Source organism: Diabrotica undecimpunctata, chromosome 6 (genome assembly GCF_040954645.1).
Source record: "Diabrotica undecimpunctata isolate CICGRU chromosome 6, icDiaUnde3, whole genome shotgun sequence".
NCBI classification, from domain to species: Eukaryota; Metazoa; Arthropoda; class Insecta; order Coleoptera; family Chrysomelidae; genus Diabrotica; species Diabrotica undecimpunctata.
In genome coordinates, this window is record NC_092808.1 from 141,445,918 (window position 1) to 141,456,533 (window position 10,616).

The window sequence follows — 10,616 nt, forward strand, 5'->3', positions numbered from 1 at the left end:
TATGTTAAATTAAACAAAGATCTAATAAAAACTAATTTTTATACAAATATAGAAACTGAACATGAATGCGGAACTACAAAAAGAAATAAGTAAAATCGGCATTGTAGCCTCAATTATAAATGACAATTGAGTTCTTCCATTAATTGAGACAATTGAAAAAATTTAAATATTTATTTTGTGTACAGTGATTGACTCCTTCAATCACGATTAAGACAACGAATAACATAAATCAAATATTTTATTTTATTTTTTTAACGACCCATGACTGTTTTACTAAGAATTGACCCCTTGGCTACTGGTTTTCACTTTTTATATAAGAATTTCTTTAAAAGGTGTATTATATTAAAAGCTACGTCAAAGTTTTATATGAATCACTTTAAGATCACAAGGTCTAGACCGGAAGAACATATGCTGAACCTGTCTCTGGCCGTGGAAGCCTACATTTTATATTGAAATACATTTAATTTATACCCTTGAATCAAAAAACTACTAAAAGTTATGTGTTAAACCAAAAACCAATAACCAACATTAAATAAACGGTTTATGCACTGCTTAAAATAATTAGAGATGCATTGATTTAGTATTATGAGTGTACAGTTCATCTAATTTACAAACCGTTGCACGTCATCGGCGTCATAGCCCGTGACGTCACATGATACCAACACGAAATATTTAGGCGGTAGGTGTGTTCTTTTTTAGAATCACTTTGCCGAGTACACTGGCATTACAGCCACTAGACATATTTTATTATATACGCGTAGAAATAATATTTTAAGATTTTTATTAATGTTAACTTAAAGAAATACACAATAATATGTTTCATTTAATTTGTATAAATGCATTATAAAGCGTTTTTATGAAGAACATTTGTTCGGATCACACTGTAACTGTAATCGAACGAAGGTGAAATTTTGGCATAAATTGGTAACACTTATTTGACAGTTGCGGTGTTGACACTTTAGTTTTGTTTTTATTATTTACTATTAATTAAACTATGTTGTTTTTTAAACAAGCGGCTCAAATTGTTTTTAACAAGATTGGTTTTTAACTCTTGTTTTGTTTCTATTTATTTACATTAAATATTAATTTATTTTGTTGTATACTGTTGTTGTACACTTTTGCAATAATTATTTGACCTATTTGATTTAAAATGGATTCAGGAATTTTTTATACTTTGGAACTATGTCAACTTCGATCTCTGACGTTGATAATGACGTGCAACGGTTTGTAAATTAGATGGACTGTATTTTCGTATTTTTTAGTAAAAATTACATAGAGTAGATCAAATGCCTGAAAACGTTTAATTATCTCTTAATTGTACAAAAACCGGGGTATGCCTATTGTACAATATAGAAATTTTAAATTTGATGCTTGCAATGTTGCCAAATTTACCATTTTTTGATATCAATATTCACTTTGATTTTTAAATACAACACTCTGTATATTGGATTATTATTGGAATCCTCACTTCAATACGAGTGCAACCGTATGTAACACTTGGTATTTTATCTAGTCACGAAGTGACTAGATCTAGTCTTAAATAAATGAAGCTTCTCAGTGTCAAATAGTTTTGAAGTAATTTAGTAAATATAGAACCCTGAACATTAACATTAATTACTAAATCGCCAACATTTAAAGTATTGGAGTAAGGTAAATCCATACTGGATACGTGAAAATAGTACTCAGACACCACAAAAACTAAATGTATGATCGGGTATAGTGCTTAATGTGATTTATCTTGATGAGCTCTATTTTGCTACCATTTTTGCTACCGTTTTTTTCTGTTGTAATAATGTTTTAATCTCCTTCCGATATTTCCTTTTCATTTAGTCTCAGAATTGATGTCTGTAAAGTGATGAATATGCTAATCCATTTTATAAGACCGAATTCAGACCAACACTATAATTTATTGTTAATTTATTGCTACTTTATTACGAAAAGAAAACATTTATTGCTGTAGACGTTTCCAAGAAGCAGTGGGTATGCTAACTTTACGGTAAAGCTAGTATAGCCATAGCTATATCTCGACAAGGAAAAAGGATACAGGGCCCATCTTGACGGTATATTTTATTGTTAATTAATTGCTGTTGATTAGTATATTAACCAATCCCCAAAAGCTACCTTAACATCCATAAGCTCCAAACACGCCCATGGAAAACCGAGATATCGGACAAAAAGCCAACCGAAAGAAATTGATTGCTAATTGGTTACCGAAATTTTACGCCAAGAAAGAATTTATAGCTGCAACTGTTTCCGAGAAAACGATTATACTAACTTTACGGTAAAACATAGCCATAGCTATATCTCGGCAATGAATAAAGCTACAGAGCCCATCTTGGCGGCATAATTTATTGCTAATTAATTGCTATGGATCCTAAAATGCTCCTTTTTAAAGCAAATTTTATGAATAAGCAATGATTTGCTTATACGCTGAGCGTAGCGTAAGGCTTACTTGTCCGATCCAGCCTGATTTTGAGTATTTTCTTTCTAACGCAATAACTCAAAAAGAAACTTATAGAATTTAAGTAGAATTAGAAATTTTGCAGATATGTCAACGGCGAATCAAGGAAGAGCTGTATTTTTTGGTGTATATCAACGATCATGCGGGAATGTATTGCATAAAAAGTGCATTATGTAACTTTTTGCAGTAACTTTAGTATGGTTCGATAGAATAAGACGAAATTTTTGGCCGATATCTTGAGTTTTGCGCTAGGGAGATAATGGGGTAATTTTTTGGAATTGGTCAATGTACCAAATGGATATGCTAACTTTACAGACCTATATTTTCCCATACCGACTTTTATATATTTTGGACACACCTCTAACTCTTTATCTACTTGTTCAGGTGTCAACTTAATTCTTCCTTTGACCTTTCTTTCACTTTGAAATTTTATCAATCTGGTAATTTATTTGTGTTGATCTACTCTATTTTTCTAATAATCATGCTATTTATAGTTAGAGTTAGTATTATCGGTGAATAGTCTGAGTTCATATGCTAGCCATTATCAATGTCTAAATACTTAATTGGCTGAGATATTTTTGATGGTGAAAAAATTTATTAAGTGCGGTACTTTATTCCTATCTGTTGGCCAAAAACTCGACTTACCTGTTAAACATTGCGTTTAATATTTCTGTTTTTTATGGCTGCTAGAAGTTCTGTTGTAATAAATTTTTATCCCCCTTGAGTGTATTTTTTATTAAAATCACTATCAATGATGTATCTTTTTCCTAAACTTTTCATATACTCTACACATTGCTCCCTTTTAATAATGTGTCTAGGTTTATCATTATATTGATCTTACGCTCTAGTCTCTTGGATTAGGCTGTTGAATAAATTTTGCAGTCCGATAAGAGAGCGTTGCTACTAGCCTAACTTTTTTTGTTATATTGTTACAGTCTTTGTATGAATGTATGTGAAGTTTCATATCAACCTATCAATTTATTCTTTGTTTACAAGCCATTAAGAATCGACGTATCACAGTATTTGTTACAATGGAAAAAAATCAAGTACACATCATGCAGTGATTGAATTTTTATTCTGAAAGATCTAAAACCAAAAGAAATTAATGAACGAACGTTGAAACTGAATGGACTCTTCGCCTTCAGTTAGTACAGTACAGTAGAAAGATGTTATGCTGAATTTAAATGTTATCGTACAAGCTTTGAAGATGATCCACTTTAAGGAAGTTCAAAACAGTAACAACACCAGAAATCGTAGAAAAAATACAGGATATCGTATTGAAAAATCGTCGAATGACTGAAAGGGATTTAGCAGAAACCCTAGGCATATATTGGCAGCGTAAGCAATATTTTAACTAAAGTATTGGGTTTCACAAAGCTGTGTTCACAATAGGTGCCGCATTCGCTAACAATGGAACAAAAAAACATTTCAATGTGATTTTCTCAGCAACCTTTAGAGCGGTTCCAAAAGATAAAGTAAATTTTGTGCAACGAATCATCAAAACGAGATATGGATCTATCACCATAATCAAAACAAAATGCTAAATTGTAGTGTAAACCTGGTTCTTCTGCTCCGAAAAGAGTTTGTGTGTAGAAATCAGCCAAAAAGGTGTTAGCATCAGTTTTTTTGAAATGGAAAGGAATTTTGTCTATGGATTACTTGCAAGTTGGTAAAACAACAGATTCTGAATATTATTTTAACCTTTTAAAACAGCTGAAGAAAAAATTTCGTGAAAACAATGCAGAAGAAAATCTTTTTCATCGGGACAATGCACCGTGCGATATGAGAATTTTGACAATGGCTACGATCCATGAATTAAAGTTTGAATTGTTAGAGTATCCACTATATTTACCAGATTTGGCCCCTAGCGACTTCCATCTGTTTCAATAGCTAAAAAAATTCATATCATTTTTCAGGTGTAGAATAACAGGTGTGGAAGCGCATTTTGCAGCTCTTTTAGATTCTTCCTTTAGGGATGGAATTCATAAATTGGAATATCGTTGGAGTAAGTTTATTAATGTTCAGAAAGACTATATTATTAATGAAGTGTATTTCAAACCATAGACTTGAGTTTTTTTGTGAAACCGCAAAACTTATTGAACATTTTATTATGTATTTTGTTTCATATTTAGCTCCTCAACACGTTGGATATATTCCTTTATTTAAACTGTGCTAAAATACCAACTTTTGTTGCATTATTAGCATGTAGATATGATACACTCTGTCTCTACAATATTATTATATAACTATCTAAGATTGTTAAGTGAAATGTGTTTCAGAGATGAGTGAATTTACAAATTCACTTTTTCTCTATCTAGTACTATAAGAGTAATTTATTTTTATATTATGAGTCTGCTAAAATATGTTTTAGTAAAACACTTCATTCTCTAAACTGTTAACAAAAACAAAGATTATTTTAGATATCAGAGATATCGATAAATTATTAATAAATTGACGACCAATACGCCAAAACAAACAAATAGTGTGAAAATCGTTATCTATGCCTAGTATTAAAACGTGACAAAATATGAATACACAAATACATAAAAGTGTGAGATAGAAAAATTTCTAAACACGTTTACAGAATACTTTAGAAAAGGAAACATGCAAGTATAAATAAATATAAATAATTATTATGTATAATTCTTATATTATTGTATATATCACCTGGAACGCATGGTTTGTGAGAATATTTTACATTTAAACAATAATTAATTACATATTTAAACAGATCTAAGAAAATATCAGTGCTTGTTAAAACGACGAAATACTGGTAATCTGATAAATGACCTCCTTGAGACTCTTAGCAGGGTCAACTTTTACTCCACTCATATTAAACCTTTTTTTATGGAAAGGATTTGGTAAATCTTTTAAAGACCGTATCAGGCCGTGTCCCATTAAGGATGACATGACGTGTGTTTCAAGGTGGAATACAAAGTTTCTGCACTCGAATACAAAGCCACTCCACAGTTTGTGCAGCTTCCATCCGCAATCTTCCCTATCCGTTCTGGGCACTGAAGGAACTGGGTGAAAAAGTAATTAATGCCTGTCATCGCACTTCATCCAGTCTGTGATGGAATTACAATATATTGAAATTAATACCCACGTCCAGACCGCCCTATGTTTATTTGCCCATTCTTCCTGTTTCTCCTTTATGCTGCTATTCCTAGTTAATATTTCCTCCTGCTCATCCTTCCCGTAGGTTTCCGCCCTTTTTTCCACCATCAGGTGGATGGCTGACTCACCCTCGATCACTTGTATCGTTGCTGTCGTTCTGTATGCACGTGCTGCCTATATTAGTGCTTTTCTTTTGGACTTTCTCTAGCATTCTCCTATATTTCCTGATGTTGAACTCATATTGAACCTAATCTAACCAAAATAGCCTCCTTTGAAATAGAAAAAACGTTTTTCCAGGAAATGTATTTATTTTATTTGAGATAATCTACTTTAAGCTCAATACAACGATTCTAGCTATTTTGTTCTTTCTTCTTCTTTATGACATCAGAATAATACGACTTTAGAAGCTCTGCAAAATAAGCGTGTCTTATATAAATGAATTTTCGTTTGAGCTGAATTTTTTACTTACGTTTTCAGATTTTGGAAGCAGAAGTCCAACTTATGAAATATTGTGGCCATTATTATAACGGCTCTTGTGAGCCGATTTATTGCCTTGGAGAAACAAAACTTTTTCTTCTCCATATGGGGCCGTTTCTCATTGAGGTCATGCTTCAATTTGTCCGATAATGCACAATAATTGGCTTCTGATGGTTGGACCATTGAGCTACTCTTGGACGCTCGAAATACTTTTGCCGGTTTCAGTCCAATGCCGTGTTGAATTGCCGTGAAAATTATGTTTTCATTCCATTCTGTTATTGCAGAAGAGATCCAGGGAGAAAAAAAACTCTGACGCAAGTGGTTTGGTCTTAAATATGTGTAGCTGTTTGGAGAAGAAGATATAATAGCTAAATATGTCGTCCGTCCGTGTGTACAGAAAACATTCCATATGTACTAGTTGACAATAACAACAAAATTATTATTGATGAACAGAATATAAAAAAAGAGAGTGGCAAAATACCAGAGCTGTTAAACGACGATAAAAATAATGAAATTGTAATCTATGAAGACTGTATTCATGGTCCAAAAACTTGGACGCAAAAACTAGAAAAGCTGTTTAGTTGTTCAACCAGATGAAACACCGACTGAGTTGTTAAAACGGGTAAACCTGTAGTAGACAAACTTTTTATTGTAACATACAAAACTACGGGAAATATGGTAAGTATATCTGAAGAAAAACAATGGCAGTTTAGTTTTAAAGATGCACTCAAGATCAGAGAAGCACTATTTGCGCTGAAAGTCCTGTTGAAGAAGTGTTTGATCAAAGGAAAGATGTTTTCACGTACTTTGTGGATTTCGCAAAAGCATTTGATAGAGACAACATATAAAATTAATGGAGATGATATATGTCAGCAACAACCCATTTTAGATCGCTTGCTTAACCATTTCAATACTACGGGGTCATACAGATACCAAGAATAATTAAAAAAAGGCTATCGCTAAACGCCTCTTTTAAATGTATTGGGTTGGAACAACTCAGTCGTGTACAGCCTCAGCTTGAATATAACCTATAAAAATTCGTTATTTTCTATGTCGTTATTTTTTAAGTCTACATCAAACACTGGCTGATTGTAGTTCGACCACGTGTTCTTTGTATGTTTACAAGATTTTAACTAGTTTATTCTGTTTATCCTGTAGATTATTTGTGCTCACGAGATTAATATAATAGAAGAAGTAAGCCTATGTATTTTTTAGCAATTTTTTTATAAATGCGTGAAATATATGCCTTCTGGGACTTATACATCCCAGCGGTAATAAATCGGAGAATATATTTATCCCAGCAGTGTTTTCGCATCAATCACATTATTTATTGCGTTTCAGGATGAATGGCGCTCTCACGCAAAAATAATTGGAAGATATAGTCGAAATTTTGATTTGGAGGAGCCACAAGATCCTTTTTACGACAGTGATGACATCGCCGAATCAGACTGACAGTGAAGCTGAAGACAGTAGTCATTTAACTGACGACAACAGCAGCCACAATTTCTAGATCCAAGTTTCGATTGGAACAGAAATGTTAGCAACTTCGACCCAAAGTATGTTTCTGCTCACATGAGAAACCAAATGCATATACATAGATAAAATAAACAAATATTCTTCTGTGATTAAATGCTTTTATTTAAAGTATCCGAAGTTTTATAATGCAATTAAGTCACTATATAAGTCTACGTTTGAAAATATTGGGAGAACTAAAAATGAGTAATATTCAAGAAACATTCCAGGCGAAATCAAAATGTCTGTAAAGTTAGCATATCTATTTTATAAGGCCGAATTCAGACCAAAACTATAATGTATTGCTAATTGCTGTTGATTGGTATATTAACCAATCTCCAGAAGCTACCTCATCATCCCCTAGCTCAAAACTCACCCCCGAAAACCGAAATATCGGCCAAAAAACGAACCGCAAGGAATTGATTGCTAATTGATTGCCAAAGTTTTACGCCAAGAAACCATTTATTGCTACTACCGTTTCCATGAAACAATTATAAGCCTAACCTAATAAAGCTCGAAACCGAAGTGGAAGATCAAGTGAATAGAGCAAACAGAGCCGCAGGCTGCCTAAATGAAACAATATGGAGAAATAAAAATATCGGGAAAGAAACGAAAGGCAGAATTTACAAAACAGTCATCAGACCAATAATGACGTACGCGGCAGAAACAAGACCTGACACAGAGAGGACCAAAAGGATGTTAGAAACAGCAGAAATGAAAAAACTTAGAAAAATTGATGGTAAGACACTATGGGACAGAGCTAGAAGTACAGATATACGACGTAGATGCAAGGTAGAGAACATCAAGAACTGGGTAAGAAATAGAAGAGTAGAAATGAACGATCATATAAGCCAAATGACAACAAATAGAGTAGTAAAGACGGCAAGAGACGGTTCCCCAATAAGAAGACGATCAGTAGGAAGACCACGAAAATGATGGAACGACAACTTACTCGAGGCACATCGAAAAACAGATAGAGTAATGTCTATATAAAAAGTATAAGAAGAAGAACTTTACGGTAAAACTAGCATAGTCGTAGCCATATCTCGATATCAAGGTTTTGCGGGAGTGTGTTTTGAGCTAGGAGATGATGAAATGGCTTTTGGGAATTGTTTAACATACCAATCACCAGCAAAGTTGATCCTCGCAAACGGCTACAGCAATATTTTTTTTCCATAATAAATTAGCAGTACATTAGCATTAAACTATAGTATTGGTTTGAATTCTGCCTTATAAAATAGATATGCTAACTTTACAGGCGGGAAATCAAAGTTGTTTTATGATGTGCTCTTATAATATCCTGTAATCAAAAAGACCCTTTCGAGCTACATCACAGAACGTTTTCGGGCTAAAAAGTCCATCATCAGTGCAGTTACCATTCTTTGTGCAGTTATTTATTCTTTGTTAATGGCTTGGTGTGATGTTTAAATTTTTTAACAGATAGTTACTCAACCTGGCAACGAATGACTGCCAATTTGGGGGATGCTGACCCTGAGACGATGTCTCTGTAGAGGCTCTAGTTGCCATCTACTTTCGTTAACAAATTTCATTTTCGTTTACAAATTTGTTAAAATTTAATTTAGTAATTCGGATATAAAAGTTCTTGTCCAAATTTGTTAAGCAGTGTATGTCAATCATATACAATATCAACATAAACATTATTTATAGGAACAAGGTTTTTGTTACATATTATATCAATATTTATAATTGCTAAGAGAATTTTTATATATACATGATAGAAATCAGAGAACTATTGTTAAGGTCATTTAATATTGTAAATAAACGGAACAAAAGCCGTCAAAAGTAAAAAAATAAACTTGAAAAACTAACTTTTTCAGATTTTTATTACTATAATGGATAATGGTGTAGTTTTTATCAATATAATTAATTTTAGAACTCTTACCTATATAGAATGATATTTCCTGACTCTCGATACTATCCTCGAATATTCTATTCTTGAGTTTAGGTAAGTCCTTGGAAGTTCGTATTAAGTCACCGACTTTATTAAAATCTGTATCACAATCCGCTTTGTCTTCACGATTGTTTACTGCCTTATTATCGACGTCGTTGTTATCGGACGTATTCAAATACACTTTTGAATCCGACGTTATTGTCACCCGATCCCCGACATCCCTTCGCCGATTTTTCACATACCGTGTCGAATTTTGCGACACTAGACTACCGGACACAGAACTATTTCTCGAATGCGAACCAAGGTCCATTTTAAGTTACACTGATGCAACTGGTCAACCGCACTTTGTTGCTACATGTTAACAAATTGTTTGGGTTTCGACTAACTAAACACAAGACACAAGACTCATTTGCTGTATGTAACCTTCCTCAAAGCAGTGTTGGTATTTTTGCGTCACCTGACTGCTAACTTAACTTTCACTTAACAAAACGCAGGCATTTTCGCTTCAAATTTTACGAGAGGATTTGTGCGCTATCAATTTAGGCTACAATACAATTATTTTATCACTCTGTTATCTGTTTTAACAATGTAATAGAAAACAATATTAGATACGTCCACAGTTGATCTTTGCTTAAGCATGTTTATGATATACAATAAACTTTAATCAGAAAATGTTGTTAATAGAGGTTGGCTAAACGGTTACAAAATATTATTTATAATAACAGTTTTTCAGTAAGTCAAATTAATTTCTAAAATTTTTTGAATTATAAGAAAAACTTGACAAATGGTTTAAACGGTAGAAACTCTTGTGGAATATCGTCGAAAAAATGGAACAGGTAAATTAATTTCTCTGAAATTAGTAATTAATACAGAATCAATTAGAAAAAATCAATACATTATTTATAAAGAATTGTACACATTGAAGGAGATGAGGTAAGGGAAACAGACGAGAGGGAAGAGGAACTACCAACGATTCTTGAAGTTAAAGATGCAATTAAAAAACTTGCCAGAAACAAATCACCCGGAATAGATCATTTCCCAGCTGAACTATATAAAGAAGGTGGTCATGATACCATAATGGCCTTACAGCAGCTTATAAAAGAAATATGGACACAGAAATCCCTCCCCAATGATTGG

The 10,616-nt window shown here is 32.9% G+C and overlaps 1 protein-coding gene across 1 annotated transcript in view; it reads right to left on the bottom strand.

The window, feature by feature from the left end:
• The window catches only part of Exn (Ephexin), a 131,853-nt gene extending 121,734 nt beyond the window's left edge, over positions 1–10,119 (bottom strand). The window contains exon 1 of the mRNA XM_072535544.1: positions 9,471–10,119. Coding sequence (XP_072391645.1) covers positions 9,471–9,789 — 319 coding nt within the window. The 5' untranslated portion in view covers positions 9,790–10,119. The remainder of the gene's footprint in view (positions 1–9,470) is intronic.
• Positions 10,120–10,616: the final 497 nt, after the last annotated feature.